The sequence below is a fragment of the Ips typographus genome, linkage group LG14 (genome assembly GCF_016097725.1).
Source record: "Ips typographus isolate SLU linkage group LG14, UJ_Ityp_2.0, whole genome shotgun sequence".
Taxonomy (NCBI): Eukaryota; Metazoa; Arthropoda; class Insecta; order Coleoptera; family Curculionidae; genus Ips; species Ips typographus.
In genome coordinates this window covers 2185628-2205417 of record NC_138435.1, presented here as the reverse complement: position 1 = coordinate 2205417, position 19790 = coordinate 2185628, and the positions used below count along the sequence as shown (strand labels likewise).

At 40.3% G+C, this 19790-nt stretch overlaps 6 protein-coding genes across 14 annotated transcripts; 2 read left to right on the top strand and 4 right to left on the bottom strand.

The window, feature by feature from the left end:
* Positions 1 to 189: 189 nt before the first annotated feature.
* On the bottom strand, positions 190 to 5178 carry LOC145737908 (uncharacterized). The gene is made up of 7 exons (XM_081992746.1): positions 3942 to 5178; positions 2324 to 2545; positions 1852 to 1963; positions 1303 to 1462; positions 694 to 947; positions 441 to 633; positions 190 to 383 (listed from the first exon to the last, which is right to left on the bottom strand). Exons 1-7 carry the CDS (start codon positions 4909 to 4911, stop codon positions 336 to 338), a joined length of 1959 nt encoding a protein of 652 aa, XP_081848872.1. The 5' UTR covers positions 4912 to 5178; the 3' UTR covers positions 190 to 335.
* Positions 2825 to 16690, top strand: LOC145737989 (GATOR2 complex protein WDR59-like). 7 transcript variants are annotated; one of them, XM_081992843.1, is made up of 16 exons: positions 2825 to 3017; positions 7607 to 7771; positions 7824 to 7959; positions 8017 to 8284; positions 8337 to 8550; positions 8802 to 9094; positions 9145 to 9790; positions 9840 to 9975; positions 10181 to 10329; positions 10391 to 10511; positions 10606 to 10635; positions 11510 to 11737; positions 11809 to 12115; positions 12170 to 12240; positions 16378 to 16491; positions 16548 to 16581. In XM_081992843.1, exons 2-13 carry the CDS (start codon positions 7665 to 7667, stop codon positions 12112 to 12114), a joined length of 2634 nt encoding a protein of 877 aa, XP_081848969.1. In that variant the 5' UTR covers positions 2825 to 3017; positions 7607 to 7664; the 3' UTR covers position 12115; positions 12170 to 12240; positions 16378 to 16491; positions 16548 to 16581. The 7 variants fall into 7 exon arrangements, with proteins under 7 accessions (XP_081848969.1, XP_081848970.1, XP_081848971.1 ...); XM_081992844.1 differs by lacking the exons at positions 16378 to 16491; positions 16548 to 16581 and adding an exon at positions 16631 to 16690; XM_081992845.1 differs by lacking the exon at positions 16378 to 16491.
* Positions 5931 to 7311, bottom strand: LOC145737995 (N-acetylneuraminate lyase-like). The gene is made up of 7 exons (XM_081992854.1): positions 7227 to 7311; positions 7116 to 7174; positions 6987 to 7057; positions 6619 to 6933; positions 6416 to 6561; positions 6190 to 6361; positions 5931 to 6138 (listed from the first exon to the last, which is right to left on the bottom strand). The coding sequence occupies exons 1-7, from the start codon at positions 7227 to 7229 to the stop codon at positions 5996 to 5998; spliced, it is 909 nt and encodes a 302-aa protein (XP_081848980.1). The 5' UTR covers positions 7230 to 7311; the 3' UTR covers positions 5931 to 5995.
* Positions 14164 to 15890, bottom strand: LOC145737994 (N-acetylneuraminate lyase-like). Its single transcript, XM_081992853.1, has 7 exons — positions 15776 to 15890; positions 15612 to 15670; positions 15488 to 15558; positions 14827 to 15141; positions 14619 to 14764; positions 14390 to 14561; positions 14164 to 14336 (listed from the first exon to the last, which is right to left on the bottom strand). The coding sequence occupies exons 1-7, from the start codon at positions 15776 to 15778 to the stop codon at positions 14194 to 14196; spliced, it is 909 nt and encodes a 302-aa protein (XP_081848979.1). The 5' UTR covers positions 15779 to 15890; the 3' UTR covers positions 14164 to 14193.
* On the top strand, positions 16585 to 18876 carry LOC145737992 (synaptic vesicle 2-related protein-like). 2 transcript variants are annotated; one of them, XM_081992850.1, is made up of 10 exons: positions 16585 to 16735; positions 16785 to 16944; positions 17000 to 17096; positions 17154 to 17278; positions 17331 to 17394; positions 17445 to 17570; positions 17620 to 17834; positions 17887 to 18074; positions 18129 to 18240; positions 18298 to 18876. In XM_081992850.1, the coding sequence occupies exons 1-10, from the start codon at positions 16585 to 16587 to the stop codon at positions 18620 to 18622; spliced, it is 1563 nt and encodes a 520-aa protein (XP_081848976.1). In that variant the 3' UTR covers positions 18623 to 18876. The 2 variants fall into 2 exon arrangements, with proteins under 2 accessions (XP_081848976.1, XP_081848977.1); XM_081992851.1 differs by lacking the exon at positions 17445 to 17570.
* Positions 18739 to 19740, bottom strand: LOC145737997 (glutathione S-transferase 1-like). 2 transcript variants are annotated; one of them, XM_081992856.1, is made up of 4 exons: positions 19559 to 19740; positions 19318 to 19518; positions 19098 to 19265; positions 18739 to 19056 (listed from the first exon to the last, which is right to left on the bottom strand). In XM_081992856.1, exons 1-4 carry the CDS (start codon positions 19697 to 19699, stop codon positions 18889 to 18891), a joined length of 678 nt encoding a protein of 225 aa, XP_081848982.1. In that variant the 5' UTR covers positions 19700 to 19740; the 3' UTR covers positions 18739 to 18888. The 2 variants fall into 2 exon arrangements, with proteins under 2 accessions (XP_081848982.1, XP_081848983.1); XM_081992857.1 differs by having other exon boundaries at positions 18739 to 19044; positions 19559 to 19733.
* Between the last annotated feature and the right edge of the window lie 50 nt (positions 19741 to 19790).

Genomic DNA, 19790 nt, shown 5'->3' with positions numbered 1-19790 from the left:
CGCTAAATATTCGCCCGAGACGCTATGTACGAGATATTCGATATTCGTGAATGATCGACTGCAATGGTGATGTAAAAATCGTCACCGGCCCGAGCCGATACCGGCAAGATTGCGCTTATGGGATTAAGCAATCCTTTACTGTACCATCCTTGGTATAACCTTTAATACGCTAACTGAATACTCGAGAAGGACTAAACCATATTATATTACAACAATCACAAAATGTACTAAAATAAACTAAACTAATAACAAAAATAAATAATAATCTAAAATACAGTTTGTTCGTAACAAGACTAGTATAAAAATATTTACAAAAATTAAATAATTGTACAAGTTCATTGAGATGCCACAGCTCTAGTAATCCAATCTACAGTGTGAGCAACCTGAAAACAAAAAAACGTTAATAAACGTACAATTTGACAGTTACAGGATGATGTTACCCGATGATAAATCCCGGGTTGTCCAGGTTGGGCGCATGAGTACCCTGCCGACACTATTCCAATCAGGAACCATCTGCCCGCCTTTTGAAGCATTAAAGGACCGCCCGAATCGCCTTGACAGCTGTCACGTCCGCCATTTTTGTAGCCGGCGCACAACATCTCGTCGTAGATGGTCACTTGAATACCCTTCGATCTGGAAACATTTTCGCGACTGATTGATAAACGCGCGAAGCGTGTTAGGTTAGGTTTTTACCTGTGCCATCGTTCGCACTGTCGATTGTCAATTACCGGTACTTTGACAGTTTGAAGCGTTTGCGGTCGTAAACGAGAGCCGGGGCTTAACGCCCCCCAGCCGGCTGCGTGTCCCACGTCACCCAGGAAGTTCTCCCCTTTGACAGGTAGACAAATTGGGGTCACGTGGGGTAAATTGTGAGCGGCTCTGTCCAGTCTTAAAACGGCCACGTCAAAACGATCCGCTTGCGGTGTGAATTTGAAAAATGGATGGACCTGTCAATAATGGTTACATTGTTGCAACAATCTATTTATGTAAATGACAACACTGTTTTTTTTTTTGACCAATCACAATACGCGTGTAGACTTAACATAAACACTTTTCCAATATTACACCGGGTATTACTTCACCTCCTCCGGCATACTGATTTCTTCGATAATCATATTATAATACCGAGGAGAAAGTGGTTACATGTGAAAGAAAGCGACCGTGATTCCTCCTGGTTGCGGTGACGCCACCTCGAGCATCACTTTCGATTTTGATTGGCAAATTAACCGAAAAAAAGAAAACAATCTCTCTGATTGGCCGGTGAAAGGTCAGGGTCTATGTCAACTAAACGGTTACCATTACCTGAATACTGGAAACGCCAAAAGTATAGGCTGGCAATGGTTCGACCGCTGAATTGATGACGTAATCACCCAAGGTGACGTGCACTTGACGTGGGGTTGTCCTGGCAACGCAATGGCCGGCTGTAACCACGTGTCTTCTACTAATCAGCGATCCTCCGCATCTAAAAAGTTGTGTAAATCGTTATAAAATTCAAACGGTAAATCGACCACATTCCTATACACCGTCGATGCGCACATTATTACGTTACACAACGAGATTGGTAAAATAAGGCCGCGGGGGCCAATTGACCGTCACTTTCACCGTAAGAGGTCATCGAATCTTGCAATTTCTGTTTTGTTTAAAAATTTTGTAATTTTGACAGTTACTAGCTTGCTTTTTTTGACCAATCACATACTACCAACAATGGCATCTATGACGCAATCTGATGGTAAAACAATTTGATTGAACCTAATTTAAAAATAACAATAAAGCAGATTTGGCAACAACGAGAGGATATTGAACAATTTAAAATTGCCAAACTACTAGAAAATTTGATATAATTTTACATACCTGGATGATCCGATTCGAATGTAGGCTTGCCAAGGAAACGTGCCGAAACCAGCTTCCTCACCACCAACTATACGTCTTTGGGCCTGTTGTTTGGACGTGGATATTCCGCAACCTGAAATACACGATTGTTTCTGACAAATTGCACCGGTAGAATAGAAATAAAAAAAAAATTGAAAGTCAAGGTTGTTATTGTAAAATTTTCTGCACTAAACGCATCACTGATCACTTTCGAATAATTACGTGTGTATGTACAGCTATAGTGCAACGGTCTCTATTTGGTTCACCCTCTGTATAGTGTACTTAAAGTTATATGGCAACACTGTAATAAGGGTAAGTGCCATGTTCTTTAACAGTAAATCTGGCAACGTCAGAAACTTTACAACCAAGTGCGAAACAACTGGAGCTACTATATACAGAGTGTCCACAAAACATCATCATGCCATTCCAAGAAAAAAAAAACAAAAAGACTTACGAACATTATCGAAAAGTGCCACGTCCCTAGCCCTAGGCAGTTCGGGTGGGGCCTCGATCGTTCCGATGGCGGGGCTCTGCCCCAAAGTGCCCTGTTTTGCCACCCCTCGATAACAGCAAACTTTCAACAAGCCGTCGCATTGATTGTCGATCAGGCCTCCGCTTATCCAACAAGTTAGGAAGAATTCGCAGGTGGCCCCTTGCACGCAAATCGTATTCCCCGCTATTTTATCAGGCAAAATTTAGTTTGTTTTTTAATTAATTTCTGCTAATGCATATTGTGACGTTGCCAGATTAACTCTCAATTTGATCATTATATATTACTACAAAACTTACAAATTTCAGTTTATTGCTACTACGACCCACTTGTATGAGCTAACTAATCACTAACCAGCAAAAGCCAAAAAATGTATAAGATTTTTGTTTGAAATAAAACAGCTTGATGCACAATATGGCAACTCTGGCAGAATGACAGAAGGCATGAAGGCAAAAGAAACCCCAAACGACAGTTGACAGTAGACGCGTATTTTTAAGGTTATGTGGTATTGTGGTTAGGGGGCCTCAGTTTGTTTTTCTTGTTGGGACTGTTTTAAATCCATGTAGTTACACTTTAAAGTATTGTGTCCAGTGCACAAAAATTCCAAGTTGTTGTTGTGTTAGTGTTGGCTTGTTTTTTCTGCATCAACATACATCAGGTAAAGTAAACCCTACTGTTAACTATGTTTGACCACTAAGCCGGTTTTGGGCCCCATTTTTAGCGCAACATTTATTTTGCTTCTGGCAGTGTAGTAATAAATAGTTGAATTAACGGGAAATAAGCCGAATAGTGGATAGAATCACAGTAAAACTTAGTTCTTAAATATGTCAGTGCAATGGGTCCTAAGTTGCTATAGGTTTGTTCGCAGAGAAAATCTCCAACTAGTAATCAGAGAAATAGTTACATCCATTGAGTGAGTTTGAGTTGAGTGAGAATTCAATCAATAAAACTTGACATTTACTGTTTCTGAGTTACACACAGACAGATATATGCCATGTTTGCTAGCCCACAATAATTTTATTAGGTTATGTTTGAAGGAAGGAAAAATTGTTAGATAAATCGATATAATTGCCTTGTTTACTCCCCCCCATTCAGTTAATTAATACAATTTGAAACAATATACTGCCCTGGTGGAATCGAAACCTTGTGCCACTTCCCATCAAATTGTTTTTAATAACGTATATGCATTGAATATGACATTGCTTCAGTATGTGCACTGAAAAAAAGTTAATTAAACAGTATTTTTGCGTAAAACGCTGCATACAGCAAAATAGAAGAGAAAGTACCCGACAAGAAATTAATAAATTATATTGAACCAGTTATTTTTGCGATAGCGTGGGTGGTTCCCCCCCAAAAAAACACGGTTCCGGGTTCTTCAAATTACCAAATTTACGAGCATTTTTTTTTTGCGTTTAAGTAGTGAAAGTTATATTAAAACAGATTTAGCTGATGATGTTTCTCTGGACACTTTCGTTTATTTACAGTGTTGCCTAATTTTGTGGATTTTGGCTGTGTCATAACATAGTCAGGATTGGTCAAAAAAGCAAGTCTTTTGACCAATCACACGTCACGCAAAACTCACCCCTATCACGATTATCAGCGCCCTCTAAATCCTGTAAAGCGTTATCAGGAGCCAACCAATCGGAATCGTCAGCGGGTGCGGTACCCGAATTGACCGGTTCGCGAAACTGCACCAAATCGCTCGGAAAAATCACTCGAGGCCGTCTCGATGTGCCCCAAACCGTTTGAAATCTCGCCGAGGGCTCAAAATATGTTTCCCTTGCTGGTTCCGCCCTTAAATAGTCGTACGGTGCCCTTAATCGTTTAGGGTATCTGTAGCCCCTAGTAAAACCTTCCCCTGAAGGCTCTACAGGGAAAGTGACTACACTTCTAGGGTTATAAGCGTAGGACTTTCTGGTTTGCAATGGGTTGTGTGGCAACGGTGCCTCTACGGGGTTGTCAAATTTAAAATCAGGTGGAAGGATTTCCCCGATATGCTCCTGCGGATCATTCGGTGTTACTCCATGGTCATCTCGTCTTAAGGAATTTCTGATAGTACCGTAGGTTTGACCGTTTGTTGCAGGTGGAGACAGTTCCTCACTGGTTTTGTTTTCTTGCGGATGATTGTCTTGGTATTTGTCTTTGTCGCGTAGCAACAAATTGAGATCTTCTTCACTTAAAACTTTAAAGTTTTCCACGTAATCCTCTTTTGAGATCCGATCGTCTTCTGGTAGTTCCGGGTAGGAGGGTTCCTGATGAATGACTTCCTGGTACTGGGTTAGTAAGGGTCGTACAAAGTTGTGCTCCAAAATCTGCTCATCCTCACTCTTGTTACTCTTGCTGAGGAAATGATCAAGTCCGTTGTAGAGTTTTTCAGTGTCGTTGCGTTTCTGGATGTTTTGCAAAGTTTGATACAGGCTGTGCAACTGTTGGGTGGTGCTGGGGGTGAACGTCACGTGACTCACGCCAGTTTTCCCGTAGGGCGGATCAGCGGCCTGTATCAGGAATATACTTAAAATTAATGCCAGCACGGACGAGTGGATTTTGTTCATGATGGACCACTCCCATTTAGTGTCCAACCCCCTGGACGCGTTCGATTCACAACCGATTTTGTCTTTTTCTGTTTCTTTGCGCGAAACAGAGACAAAAGCAGAACCGATGTGGCTCGTTTGGACGGCACGTTCGGTTCGCCACAGCCGACTGGTGGTACCCGCGCCGTTTTGCTACGCGAAGAGAGTTTGGGACTTTCTCGGGGTACCGTGGCAGTCAAGGGTACGACCACTTTCACTCTTGCTGCTTCTGTTGCACGCTCGGCCAACTGGAGAGGAAAAGGTACCGGAGATGTGTTTTGGTTCTTATGATGATGCTTTACGTAATCGATTATTTCCTTTTCGTGTAACGGTATATAGAAAGTTCAATGTATTAGAAAATGTCAACATGGATTGTTGTTGATTTGACAACAGTTTGATAGTAAATTTCAGTCAGTTTGGCAACGTTGCATAACTGTACAAACTAACATTCAAGTGATTATATTCATTATTAAAGGGCAGGCAGATGATACTTGATTTGTGTGGTTATGTCTGGCAAGCATTGGTGTCGTGTTTGACAGGGACACCAATTTTCCAGTGAAAAATCCATTAGCACACAACCCCCACGTGACGTCAATACTGCCTTAGTTAAACCAGTCACGTGATCGCTGTAATACGGTCAATAATTTAAAATCTTATGTAAAATTTTTGAAATTTTCACGCCTGTATAATGATTCGGGCTCACTTTTGCGTAACATTCGGGGTGCTAATTATGGTAATTTACTAAAAAAATTACACTCTGTCACGTTACGCAATGCTTTCCAACGCGCATCTTGCTAAAGTGAAACTTTCATCCTCCTGCCAAATTAAATCACATGAAAAATTGGTTAATTCTTTTAAAATAGAAACGACTAAACACCGTAAAGGTGTTTTTTTGCCCCCAAATCCCAAAAAAGACGCTCAAGTTAATTGTTTCCGTAACAATGAATGCGAACCACTATTGTTCTGTATAATGTGAAAAGTGCGGCTCCAATCCAACACTGTTAAATAGTTACAATTTATTTTTTGTACTGACTTTCACCGCAAACTTACAGTGACAGTTGACATTTTATAAAGCAATAAATTGAGATAAATCTTCTAGCAATTCTCTGGTTTGCTCCAGGTTCAAATTGGTCAAAGAGGGTCTGGCCAATCCAACCTTAACCGGTCCAAAATGGTTCATGGCAACCTTCATGGTGGGAATCCATGCCCCTAAACCACACCCCCTTTACTAACACCCCCTTCAACACCTTCCTGAATTACCATTTTTCGTTATAGCCCTACAGGCAGCCGTGAGTTTTTCCTGAACTGCTCTGGAATCTTCCACTCTGTTCTCCTTGAGCGCCTTCACAATTTCACAAAAGTGTTGCGGAATGAAATTCAGACACGTGGCAATGTTGGAGTTAATTCCCAAGGCAGCAGCTGGTTGCACCAACTAAGAAACTAATGAGTTACTAATAAAGTGTGAGTGGATCGGAAGGGCGCTCACTGTGTCTGCACCTAAGAAAACCACATAACGTCCACCACCAGCTTTAAGAGCGTAATAAGCTTCAGTTAAGTCATTGGAAGTGCATTTGATTCCTTGTAAAGTCGGTATTTTACCCGCGGAAAGGTTGAGGAACTCTTCCATGTTAACTGTAACATAACCTTTTAGACACTTCTCCTGGGGAAGATAAGATGACAGAGTCTTACCAGTGACATTACTCCACATTGGCACGTGATAGTAGAACAAAGGAGTGTTAGGAGCGGCCTTAGCAATTTCCTGCATGTAATCAACCAGCTGTTCCGGTTTAGTGGGTTTGAAGTACAGTTCAGGCAGGCTTAAAATTGAATCAGCCCCAATTTGTTCGGCGTGCGCCGCCAACTCTTTAGCGTCCTGAAAAGGACAACCGCCCACTTGAATCATGACGTGCAGTTTTTCCCGTTTTCCCGCAACCATCCACGCTTCCGCTATCAGCTTTCTTTCCTCCAATGAGAGAGCTTGAAACTCTCCAGTCGATCCGTGCACTGTGTAAAAGAAAATTTTCAATACCTCCCAATCTGAGTCCTACATAGAGTACCTAAAACGCCAGGAACACCATTTTGGGCTAAAAACTTAGCGTAGTCTGGTATAACACTAGTATTAACGCTCCTAAAACAAACTAAATTTAAAAGGAAACACTCTGTATAAAAGCAAACAAATTACATACATGTCGTCGTTGTAGGCAGTAAAAACTGGGGCCATCAGGCCTCTAAATGTGTAGGTTGTCTGAAATAAAACCAATTTACAATAATTATTAACAAAAACCAAATAGTGTTACCATCACAATGTTGTTAAATTAACTACACAACCTGGTGAACCTCTTTGCCATTTATATATTTACTACATTGTATTGCTTTTAAGCCTTGTTTATATATTTGTTGTAAGTGTAGTTATTTTGTTCATCCATATAACAAGATTTACTACATTGTATTACTTTTAAGCGTAGTGCAGGTTTAAATTGTTTATTTATATTACATGAAAAATAAATATTGCAGTAACATTTAAAGAAAAATTGTGTCCTCAAAGTCACAGACTTTGTTTGTCCTCCAGGAGTTGGCTGGCGTCTGTCAGTTTTCAAACCAAGGACATTCAGTCCTTGAGACAGTTTGAGGTTAGGTTAATTGTTTACAATTATCATTTTTGTTCTTATTTTTTTAGTGTTCCTGAGAAGGACAGACTAGATAAATTAAACAATGCAAAGCATCATTAAATTAACATGAGTCGTATCATCAACAACGATTATCATGTGGCCCTGGAGTGTAAAGATCTGCAGGCCAATGCAATGTCCCTGGACTCTACAGGCACTTACGTTCTCTTAGCTGGGTAAGTGGTCAAAAAATTCACTAAACAAGGTTTAATCCAACATACATTACAGACGGCGTTGTATTGCCCTGCGAAATTTGGACGAGGAGTACGAAAATGTGTTCAAGTTTTCCCGGACTAGTAAATATGAAGTGGGCGCAGCCGAATGGAACCCCACCAGTCATAACAAAGAGCTTTGCGCCCTTTCCGTAAGTTGTATGTATGTAATTGCAATGGTTGTGTTTACACTTGTGTGTGTGAAATAGACTAACGAGAGACTGGAGATTCTAAGGTGGAGGGAGGAAACGTTGTCCGTGTCCCACTCGATTCGGGCGCACACTAGAGCAATTTCAGGCCTGAACTGGCATCGATTCGATCCGAATATTTTAGCCACGTCCTCAGTGGACACTTTTGTTAATATTTGGGATATACGCGACCCTAAAAAACCTACCGTTTCATTGGAAAACGTTGCCGAGTCATCGCAGGTCAGATGGAACCGATTGTCTCAGTATTTATTTGCCACGGCCCACGATGGTTTGGTTAAAGATGTTCCGGTGCAAATTAATTTGTAAAAAGTTGTTTTTAGGCGATATTAAAATATGGGATCATCGACGTAGTGCTGCGCCTTTACAGTATATTTCAGCGCATTTAGCGAAAATTTACGGTTTGGACTGGAGTCCCCATATAGAAAATCAAATTGCCTCTGCCAGTCAAGATCACACTGTCAAGTTTTTTGACACGTCCAGTCCGCGTAAAGCCGACTTTTTTTTGAGCACCGGTTCACCAGTATGGAGAGCCAGGTTTGTTCGTTTTTTTATACAAAATTTATTTTTCTATTTTCTAAATTTGCCGAGAATCTTGTCACAATGTCTGTAGAACACCTGATATTTTATGGTTTGTACATACGGAATTACGTCACCATGGATGCCTTACTTGATGACAGTTGCTCACTTAACCACACTGGGTACATTATTTGTTGTTTCATTTCACTTTTGGCATACTTAGTGACGTCACTATGGATGCTTTGTAACTATTAATAGCGTATTGCTAGGTTCACCCCTTTCGGTAATGGTATGGTGACTGTGGTGGTGCCACAGCTGCGCCGAGGTGGTGACAACTGTTTGTTGTTGTGGAACATTTCAAACAGAGCGGCACCGATGCACACCTTCGTAGGTCACAGGGACGTGGTGTTGGAGTTTCAATGGCGACCGTCCCGGCCGGACGATTCGTATTTGCAGTTGGTCACGTGGTCCAAAGACCAAACGTTGCTGGTATGGAAAATCGAGCCGATTTTGAAGAAACTGTGCGGCTACGAACCGGACGATGTCAGTTTCTATGATGATGGTAATTTTTTTCGTAAAAATTACGTATTTTTTGTGAAAATATTTTGACAGTTGCTGACGAAGTGACGAGCACAGCTTCATCGCTCCAAAACTCCAAAGGGCAACTGCTCCAACAGGAATTCTCCCTTCTTAACATCCACATACCCAATTTAGAGGTAAAAAACATGGACGCCATCAATCGAACTGTGACGGTGATTGGTAAAGTGAATAATTTTGTACTGAGCATGCTGGTGTCTTGTCCAAACTCATATCCGCACGGAGTGCCACCCAATTTTCAAATACTCCAAGGCACCAACATTAGCGAGGAAATGACCGCCCAACTGCTTCAAGTGCTCAACCATTTGGCCGTGCAACGGGTGTCCAAAAATCGGACCTGTCTGGAACCGTGTCTACGTCAGATGGTGCTGACGTTAGAACAAATGTCCGTGGACGTGGACAGCGAACGCGTCTACGTTGAACCGGCTGGTTCGAGCGGTTTCAACGATTCGTACATTCCCTTTCCACGCACGTCGGGCGCCAAATTCTGTTCAGTTAACGTGCTGGTTTGTTTTGGGCGGCCAATTTTGACGAGACGATTGGGTGGCAAAAACGACTCGGGGACGCCTCGTGCTCTGTCCGCGTTGGAGGGCATTTTAGCCAAACGACCCGCCGAGCAAATGACAGTCTCGGCCTACTACTTTCAAAGACAAAAACAAAGGTAACTGCGAACTGTCCAATTACGTCACAAACTTTACTTGTCAATTCAGATCCAGATCCAAACACGTGTCAGCTAAAACGTCCAAAGCAATGGTACACGTGTACGATGCCACTAATCTATTCTTGATTAACCGTCAACTAGCTGATGAGTACATTCTGGACGGTGATGTTGCCACGGTTTGCAAGGTAATTACTGACTTTTATAGCATACGGAATGACGTCACTATGGATGCTTTTACCAATAACGGTGCATTTATTAGTGTCAAACTTTGCTTGTTCCTAGTCAAACTACCTAATTGACAATAACCACAAAGATTTTGATTTAAAAGAATTTAAATTTTCCGGAAATTTTACATTCCTGAATAACCATTGAAAATTGTTCTTCCTTCAGCATAATGCGGCTGCCGCTGCCGTAGTGGGTAGACGTGACCTGGTGCAAGCCTGGACAATCGTCGAACTGAACTTGACCAAACGTCAATCCGAAGACAATGGCAGTAAATGGTCGAACCATCCCTGCGGAGACAAACTAATGACGTCGCTGTAAGTCAAACTGTCGCATATTATCCATGGGCAACGTCATTAATTGTTCTAATCTGTGTAGAATCGAACATTACGCTTCTCAGTCCGATCTACAGATGGCGGCCATGTTGTGCTGCATTTTCGGCAAGCTCCAGGCGGATTCGCTGAGGAAGGCGTCGTTAAAATCGATTTTTTCCCCGATGGTAAGCCTATTCACGGTTAACACGCTTCTTCTGGTCGGCCATTTTTTTTCTTAACGTGGCAACACTGTGCACTAAATGTTTTATTTGTTTATAGCACCTTGGTCCGAGCAAGCGGTGGTTTAAGGTAACTAACTTCGCGTGTATATAAATCGCTTCTTTTTTTTGGTAATTTAGTTGCTTTGCTAGTAGTTTTGGACTTTTTGGTATATTTGTAGATAGAAAAGTAGGTGGTTCTACAATGTTGCCGCGTTTACCAGTCAACCATTTTACATAAATGTAAATAAGGACCAAAATTACCTATTACTAATTCTAGTAATAATGGCAAATACCATTAAAATGTCACTGGATGTAAAATTTAAAATTCAAAAAAATTTCACTTGAAATTTCTAGTTTTTAATTTTTCAAGAGTCAAACTCTAACCTGAAACGTTCCTTGAGCAAAAAATGAGAGTCAACTTTGACGCCCTTTAGCGGACAAACGGGGCAACAACTCATCAAAAATCGAATAAAAAAATAAAAAAAAGTTTGGTTTGTTGCGCATATTTGGGACACCCTGTATACTGATGGATTATCTACGAATAAAGTATATGCAAATATCTGCATGATTCACATTTGTTGTTGATATCAGTTGAAATTGTAAGAGACACGTCACGTGGCTGTGATATTGCAATTTTTGAGCTTGCAATACTGTAAAGGTCAGGTGACACCTGTCAGGAACAGTCAGGTGACTTTCAAAATGTAGTAGTTCGTACTTTGAAAATGTACTAATCCAAGTTTAAGCAAAAACACGTCACGTGACCTTAACTTAACTGTAAACAGTTAATTAAGAATTATTTTGTGCATGTCAATAATCGTTTAATGAAAAGAGTAGCTTTGTGATCAGGTCATGTGTCAAAATATGTTTCTATGTTTGTCGAGCAAGCCGAGAGAATGTGACAGGTGTCACAAGATATTGAAACTGTCCGGAACACGGAAATGATTAAAGTTTCTGGGTTCCAGATGGGTGGTTCGCCCTATCACACTATACCAGCCGATATGATGGCGGACGGTTGGGTACTACCAATGCTGAAAAGTGCCCGGTCCACCTCGTTGGACAATTTAAGAGCCGAGGAAATGATAGTACCGTCGGTACCACCGAAAATCCCTTACGTGGCCCTTTACGAGTACTACAAACTGGCGTACGCCGAAACGTTGAATCGTTGGGGATTACTGTATCATCGGGCCGAGGTTAGTTTACTGGAGTTTTTAACGTACTTGTGATTGGTCAATGGTGATTTTTTTGACCAATCACTGACTAGACTGAAACCGTGCAGGTAATGAAGTTTGCCGCCATCCAACCGGAACCGTTCAAAGGAGCCGAATTCATTCCGGACTGTCAAAGCTGTCAAACGCCAACCAAACATTCGGTGTGCGGCGTGTGCCGAAAATTACCGTTGCACTGTATAGTGTGCGGTTTGGCCGCCAGGGCATCAGTCAGCTGTTGTGTCATTTGCGGCCATGGCGGACACACCGACCATTTGGACATGTGGTTCAAAGAAAGACACAATTGTCCGCTATGCGGCTGTCATTGTTTCGTCGAGACCGCCTACACTTTCGGCTACTAAGGTTGAATCTGTTCGGTTGTGATTATTTTTATTAAAATTTATTTTTGTACTTTAGGTCTTATAAATTGCGATCCAGTCCCACTTTCCTACCTCACTGAAAAAGAAGCCAAACAATTGTTAAAACATGTAAGTAACTAAGTTTCTCAATTTTTTTTATTTGTTACAAACAAAATTGTTCAATATCTCAATAACGGTTAAAAAAGTTTAATCGAAAATTGCTTAACTTGCTGAAAGTTGCCTATTGGTCTGTGGGGTGCTGCATTTTCGATTGTTTTACGGGGGGTACAGAGAAAACAGTAATAGATAAGTAGCATACGGGTTCCGATCTGTTATAATTATATATAAGTTATCAAAAAAGGAAAAAAAACGGACTTAATGGGCATTTTTTAAATTAAACACTCCTTTTGTCTGATTCTCTGTTCAAAATTAAAGTAAATTTGTATTAGATCACATATTTGAAAAATTTTTGATTTTGATTTTACATCAAACCACCCTGTAACTGTCAAAATAATCGAGTTATTGAAGGTTAAAGTAGTAGATGTCAAATTCAGTCAAAACATCTTTATTGTCAAACAACTTGTTTATTTACAACACTTTGTATAGACTTTTATATGTCAATAGATAGAAAATATAGTAGGCTTTCCAAAAATATGGCCGTTTGTGTTGATTGGCCGCCAGAGGGCTCCAAAGCTAACTAAACGTTTTCCTTGACTGTAACCGCTCTAATTTCTTTGAGAAAGTTTTTTAAATCGGCCAGGTACGGCCCTGATATTTGGTACAAACCAAGCACAGTGACTGTCAAATTTAGAGTTGTAGCAAAACTGTAGAAATAAAATCATTAAGGTCGATTTTCGCTTGCACAAAGTGACCAACATAACGCAAAACCCATTGCCATAGTGGCAGTGTTTCAGGCAAATTTGACCCTTACGAAAATTCAGTCATTTTCAAAATGGGTTTTTCAAGAAATTTATATGCATTACATCGTAGTAGACCTAGTAGCTCATATAACCGTGTTTTCCTAATTTTCTAGGGTCAAATTAGCCCTAACCACTCAATAATTGTTTCTGGGGCACCCTGTCTGTAAACCGTAAATAACACGCGTATTTGTAACACTTTGTATATACTTTTATATGTCGATGGACAGCCAATGAACTGAGCTTTCCATTGACGTACAAAAGTCGGTCGGTTAGTGGTACCGTTCGGCCACTAGAGGGCGTCAACTTTGACCAATTTTTTTGGTGTTTAATATTCAAAAACCCGCTTAATTGCACTATTTTTGCTAGAGTTTTATACGCCAATGGAGTGAGCTTTCAAAAAATTTCCCGGTCAAAGTTGACTATTTTTTTATGATTTTTTTTGTGCATCCTTTTGTTCAATCGTCAATAATTAGCTTATTTGCACCATTTTTAGTAGTGTTTTATACGTCAATGGATAGCCAATGAAATAAGCTTTCTAACAGTAGTCCAATTTGGATTGATAGGTTAGACGGTTTGACCGCTAGAGGGCGTCAAATTTGACTAATTTTTTTTATGACTTTTTTGGTGCATTCTTTCGTTCAATCGTCTATAACCAGCTTATTTGCAACACTTTGTATAAACTTTTTAATGCCAATTGATAGCCAATGAAATAAGCTTTCTATTGACGTATAAAAGTTGATGGGTTAGTAGTACGATGTTGCCGCTAGAGAGGTTCAAAATTTTTTTGACGGTAGAACTGTTTGTAACTTTGATTTTTTTTTATCCATCGAAAATGCAGCACCCTGTACAGTTATGTGGTTTCACAATTCTCCCTTCACTAGTTTGACAGTTCTAGTCAAAAACGTTAACCTAGCGAATGTCTCAGAAACAGCACTAAAGACACTTCAATCAATAATTTCTAGTGTATGGTACTTTTCCTCATATTTTTCTACTTAATTGTCTAATTTACAATTTAATTTGGGGGGAACGATAAATTGATGAATCAATTTTGGCACAAAACATTTTCAAAAAGTATGATTCTTTTAATTTTGAAGAGCACGCTAATAACGTACATACAAAATGTTATTCAAACTAATTGGCAAATTATATATTTCTACGACACTTATAAAGCTACAAATTCAGCCACGTCCGATATCACTTGTCTGGCATGTTCCTCGTTCAAATTGCTCAAAGGAGCCCTGGCCAATCCAACGTTCACTGGACTGATGTGATTCATTGCGACTTTCATTGTGGGAATCCAGGTTCCTGGAACAAAATTTCACTCATTTCAGTTTTTTTGGTTATTATAACTTATTCACCGTTTTTCGTAATCACTTTGGTGGCGGCTGTCAGTTTTGCCTGAATCGCTCTGGCGTCCTCCACTCGATTTTCCCGTACAGCTCGAACGATTTCAACAAAATGCCCGGGAAGGAAGTTGAGGCAGGTGGCAATGACCGAATCGAATCCCAAAGCGGCAGCCGGTTGTACCAACTTTAAAGTTTTCGTGTGTTATTCAAGGTTTTTGGTATTTAAAGAAATGGTTTTCACCGTGTCTGCACCCAGAAAGACCACGTATCTTCCTCCAGCTGCTTTGAGAGCGAAATAGGCTTCGGTTAGGTCGTTAGAAGTGTATTTGATTCCATGAAACGTGGGTATTTTACCTACTGACAGGTTGAGGAACTGTTCCATGTTAACTATAATCAAAAACCCCTGTTTATACATTCCTAGAAACTTGTTGCTAGTTTATGAGTCTTACTGGTCACATTACTCCACATAGGAATGTGATAGTAAAACAAAGGAGTGTTGGGAGCTACACTGGAAATTTCCCGTAGATACTCAATCAACTGTTCCGGCTGCGTTGCTTTGAAATAGAGCTCGGGAAGTGTGAGAATAGAGTCGGCTCCGATTTGTTCCGCATGCTCTGCCAATTCTTTTACGTCAGGGAATGGACAGCCGCCCACTTGGATCATCACGTGCAAGTTGGTCGGTTTTGCCGCCGCCACCCATGCCTCCGATATCACTTTTCTTTCCTTTACTGATAAGGCTGGACCTTCTCCGGTCGATCCATGCACTAACATCCAAAAAAGTTTACTTAATTCATGTAATTGTCTCTCATATCGGTCATTTCGACAGTGAATGCTATTATATCACTGTTTATTCAAGATAATTAAAGAAAAAACAACAGATTAGCGGTATAAAGGGTAGGCAACCCTCCATTGTTCTTGTTGTAACTAGAGTTGCCTATCATCAACCCCCCCAGATCATTAATATAGAAAAAACCAAAGTTAAACAGCATGACGTAACAATGCAAGGTGAATGTTTTAAATGTTTGCCATACAAACTTGACTTTTATGTATCCAAAGTACACAACAAGCGCATTCACCATGTCAAGATTTTTTTCAAGTGGAAAAATTTACCTAATACTGCTGGAATACCATTGTCCGCCAAGAATCTGGCATATTCAGGGATAACCTTGGTGTTTACAGTCCTAAAAATTGACACTATTTCAGTATATGAGTGAAAGCAACTAAAAACACTTACAAGTCTTGATTGAACGCGGTAAAAACTGGGGCCATAAGGCCTCTGAAAGTGTAAGTGGCCTGAAAAATAACGCTTATCAACCAAACAGTTAAGTGTTATTTTGTTTGTACAATTAGTGTGTTTTTCAATGATTTTTTCAATTAAATGTCAAGTTTAAAACTTACCATTTTCACTATTTTAGCCTGAATGGTTGAAATATCAATTTTGACTAAAAACTTTTTGGTACTCGACACTATTTATATAACACTTCTTTGCGCCGATAACGCAGTAGATTAATGTCTATTAAGTACTGACAAAATATACGTTTTAAAAATAACATTTCACATTCATTTACACAAAACGTTATCGAATTTGTTTATTGTTTGTCCATTAAAAGCAGCAAAAGTCAAAGGCCTGAAGTTGCGAAATTATTTATTTGAACATTTAATGTGACAGTAATTTTACCGTTAATTAAAATTTTAGTTTATTTAATGATATAATGGCTTTTTTCGCTTTATGCGAATGGAATTAAAGCTTTCTAAATTACAAACAAAATATTTAACATCCGGGATTGATAACAACACATTTTCAGGAAATTTTTTTTTATAATAATAACTTTGGCACTTAACAAGGTGACTTTAGCGATGCAAAGAAGGTAGGCAACCGTTCAGCGCCGTTTGTGTAAGTACGGTTGCCTATAATGCTGAACAAAAGTTTCTGGATTTACTGACTTTCTTGAAAAACAAAAATTTGTTGACATGGTGGGAAATAATTTTTTCAATTGCAGAAAACCTCTGATATTTACCATAAACGGCTAATTGGTTTTTTCTACTATCTGACATATTCCGGTATAGATGGCCTTACCGCTGCACCTCATCACGTGATTCAAAATGTTATGATAGTAATTACTAACACGTGACTGAATTTTTGACAGCTAATTTGTTGCTATTCTTTAAGGTTATGATTGATATCCACGTAAACAAATTATTTATTTATGTTTTTTCGTGTGAAAATGGTACTGAAACGTTCAAAATATCAAGACATTGATGGGAACGTCGCCCCCCAATCTAGAGATGAACCGGTCGATCCTGACACGACGGTACCCCAGGAAATTGAAATGGCGTCAGTTTCAGTGGTACCGGATGGTAAATGAGTGAACCACATTGAACAATCGCTACTACCAATGGTTTCCAGATACGTTTACGGTTACTCAAGCCGTGAACGCTTTAGGGTTCGGATGGTTTCAAGTGAAACTGTCTTTGTGGACTGGTTTGTGTTGGATGGCCGACAGCATGGAAATGACTATTTTATCCATTCTATCACCTGCTTTACATTGTAGTTGGCATATAACCAGGTGGGTTAATGTCCAGTTTGCATATTCTTAATTAATTATCCACGAGTGGAAATAGGTATCAACAGGCCCTTACCACCACAATAGTATTTTTGGGGATGATGTTATCCTCCACTTTTTGGGGCAACTTGAGTGATAGATATGGGAGGAAACATGTAAGTTTCTTCAATTAAAAATCCTCGAAATGTTCACAATTTTTCCCGGTAATGCAGGCCTTAAGTTTATGTGCAGTACTGCTGTTTTACTATGGACTGCTCAGTTCTATTGCTCCTAGTTTCATGTGGATGCTGTTATTGAGAGGTTTAGTAGGATTTGCCATAGGCTGTACACCTCAATCGTAAGTGGGGCATGTTTTGGTGTATTGCAGTGTTGTCAAGTTTTAATTGTAGGGTAACTTTGTATGCTGAATTTTTACCCACAAAACAGCGGGCAAAATGTGTTGTCTTGCTTGATGTGAGTGAGTGTTTTAGGGTAGAAATTTGTTGTGAAAATTGTTTTTGCAGTGTTTTTGGGCGTTGGGTGCATGTTTTGAGGTTGCTTTAGCCCTAATTGTTATGCCAGTGTTAGGCTGGCAGTGGCTGTTAGCATTGTCCACCGTACCGTTGTTAGCGTTTGCCGTAATTTGTCCTGTAAGTGATGTTTTACTGTTGGTGTGTGGGTGATTTTTTTGTGGTTTAGTGGCTGCCCGAGTCTGCCAGGTATCACGTGGCCAGCGGACAAACCGAAAAAGCCTTGGAAACCCTAGAAAAAGTCGCAAAAGATAACGGAAAACCGATGCTTTTAGGGCGGCTCGTTGTGGATGACGCCACATTGTCCTCCCCGCATCGGGGACGTTTTAAAGATCTTCTGGTACCCTCTTTGAGATTGACTTCATTACTTTTGTGGTTTATATGGTGAGTTGCGTTGAAACCACCATTTTGCCATTGTAAACTGGTGACGTTTTAGGTCAGCGTGCGCCTTTTGTTATTACGGTTTAGTCCTGATGACCACCGAATTGTTTGAAACGTCCGCAATAGCGTGCGGTGAAGGTGGTAGGCCCGGTCAAAGTTTAGACACGTGCGCAGCTGATTGCAAACAATTGCAGACCACTGACTATATTGATTTGTTATGGACCACTCTAGCTGAATTTCCAGGTTAATTTCACACTTTCACAGCGCAGATGTGTTTTTAGTAGTATTTGTTTGCAGGAATCTTTATTACTATTTTTATAATTGAGAGATTCGGAAGGAAAAAAACCATGGCTGTTCAGTTTGTTGCCTACGCGATATGTTGCTGTTTCCTAGTAATTTGTCCTGGAAAGTATGTCTGTAGTGGTTAGGTTGTGATGCAACAATAAGCGATAAAAAACATTTTCAGAAGAGCGATTTTGACTTTGATGCTGTTTCTGGCCCGTGGCATTATAGCGGGCGTGTTCCAGGCCGCCTACGTTTACACTCCCGAAGTGTATCCCACGTCATTGAGGTCGGTCGGGGTTGGATCTTGCAGTGCCATGGCCAGACTGGGCGCCATGGTAACTCCTTATGTTGCTCAGGTTATGTTGAAAACGTCAATAACTTTGGCAACGTCGACGTACGCTACGGCAGCACTGCTGGCCGCCATTGCTTGTATGGCGTTGCCCTTTGAAACGTCTGGCAAAGAATTACCGGAAAATACAGTGGAACAGCGGCAAGCCAAAAACTAATCACATTGTGACGTCATCTTGTATTGTTTTGGTTTTTGCTATATGCAAGTGGCCCGAGCAATAAAGGTAGGCAACCATAGTTACATAAAAAGTGTTGCCTACCTGTACTTATTCCCTCCAAGTAGATTTATTTATTCAGAAGACTTCATTTACACTTTAGTTACTAAGAACAAATTAATACCAAAGCATTATTACTACAATATGTGATAAATTGGTGCTGGAATTTATTTATTTATTAAAAAAAATAAAAAATTTGGAATGTTTATTTAGGGTAGTTGCCCTGGGGCTAATTTGCTTCTCACAGCTTTCCCAAACTGATCAGCCCCCACCTGATTGGCCTCTTTGTATCCTGGTATGGTTAGGGCACATCTAGCCAACCAATTACTCACATTAGCGTAGGGGGTGATATCCCAACCTACCGCCTGAAAATTAACCTAAAATTCAAACTTAACCAGTTTCAAAAAACAAAACTAACCACAATGGACGACACTGAAGCTGCCAGACAACAATCAGCCACTGTTAACTTGTCACCAGCTGCGTAATTGTGACCCTCCAGAAAGACGTCAAGGAAACCCAAAGCTTCCTCTAGTGGTTGTTTTAGTTCGTCTAAAATTTCATCCTCACCAAGAAACAAAATTGGAAACTGCAACTTTGTCTGTATAGACGTTACAACAGTTAAACACTGCCCTACTTACACATATAGCCCTAATCCTCGGGTATAAAGTACCACAATCAAAATTCAATCTTTGATCCACCACAGCCCTTTGTTTAGGGTCGACAGGGTAAAAATGCGGGTCTTTCCCGTAAACGGTCGCTAGGTAAGTGGCTATAGCGTGACTGTCCCACAATGTAAAGTCCCCATCAGTTATGGTGGGAACTGTATGTTGGGGGTTTATCTACTCAACTTAGTACATCCGGACATTTTGGCATACCAACCTTGATAAAATCCTCGTTGAGCTGTTCTTTTTTGAACAAATTAAACTCTTGCACGTCCACGTCAAGACCCAACGCTTTTGCAACTAAAAAGGCTGCCCTGGAAGGCCCGCTTGGAGGAAAATGGTATAAAGTGATCCCCATTATTATTATCAAAACAAAAAGTTAGGTTAAGAACAAACCAAACCAAATTCTTCTGTCAGCCTTACAGCGTTGCCAAACTTGCTGTATATGT

Coding starts and splice junctions, on each gene's coding strand:
- LOC145737908 (XM_081992746.1), bottom strand. CDS start 4,911: ATGAACAAAATCCACTCGTCCGTGCTGGCATTAATTTTAAGTATATTC. Junction 1,964..2,323: donor GGCACTTTTCGATAATGTTC/GTAAGTCTTTTT, acceptor CGTGTATTTCAG/GTTGCGGAATATCCACGTCC. Junction 634..693: donor CAGTGCGAACGATGGCACAG/GTAAAAACCTAA, acceptor AAATGTTTCCAG/ATCGAAGGGTATTCAAGTGA.
- LOC145737995 (XM_081992854.1), bottom strand. Junction 6,562..6,618: donor AATGTGGAGTAATGTCACTG/GTAAGACTCTGT, acceptor GTTATGTTACAG/TTAACATGGAAGAGTTCCTC. Junction 6,139..6,189: donor TAGGGCTATAACGAAAAATG/GTAATTCAGGAA, acceptor GGTGTGGTTTAG/GGGCATGGATTCCCACCATG.
- LOC145737989 (XM_081992844.1), top strand. CDS start 7,665: ATGAGTCGTATCATCAACAACGATTATCATGTGGCCCTGGAGTGTAAA. Junction 7,960..8,016: donor AAGAGCTTTGCGCCCTTTCC/GTAAGTTGTATG, acceptor TGTGTGAAATAG/ACTAACGAGAGACTGGAGAT. Junction 9,791..9,839: donor TTTCAAAGACAAAAACAAAG/GTAACTGCGAAC, acceptor TTGTCAATTCAG/ATCCAGATCCAAACACGTGT.
- LOC145737994 (XM_081992853.1), bottom strand. Junction 15,559..15,611: donor ACCGCGTTCAATCAAGACTT/GTAAGTGTTTTT, acceptor GTCAATTTTTAG/GACTGTAAACACCAAGGTTA. Junction 14,562..14,618: donor TCTTTCTGGGTGCAGACACG/GTGAAAACCATT, acceptor AAAACTTTAAAG/TTGGTACAACCGGCTGCCGC.
- LOC145737992 (XM_081992850.1), top strand. CDS start 16,585: ATGTTTTTTCGTGTGAAAATGGTACTGAAACGTTCAAAATATCAAGAC. Junction 16,736..16,784: donor AGTTTCAGTGGTACCGGATG/GTAAATGAGTGA, acceptor AATGGTTTCCAG/ATACGTTTACGGTTACTCAA. Junction 18,241..18,297: donor CTAGTAATTTGTCCTGGAAA/GTATGTCTGTAG, acceptor AAACATTTTCAG/AAGAGCGATTTTGACTTTGA.
- LOC145737997 (XM_081992856.1), bottom strand. CDS start 19,699: ATGGGGATCACTTTATACCATTTTCCTCCAAGCGGGCCTTCCAGGGCA. Junction 19,266..19,317: donor CGAGGATTAGGGCTATATGT/GTAAGTAGGGCA, acceptor ACAAAGTTGCAG/TTTCCAATTTTGTTTCTTGG. Junction 19,057..19,097: donor CTTCAGTGTCGTCCATTGTG/GTTAGTTTTGTT, acceptor TTTGAATTTTAG/GTTAATTTTCAGGCGGTAGG.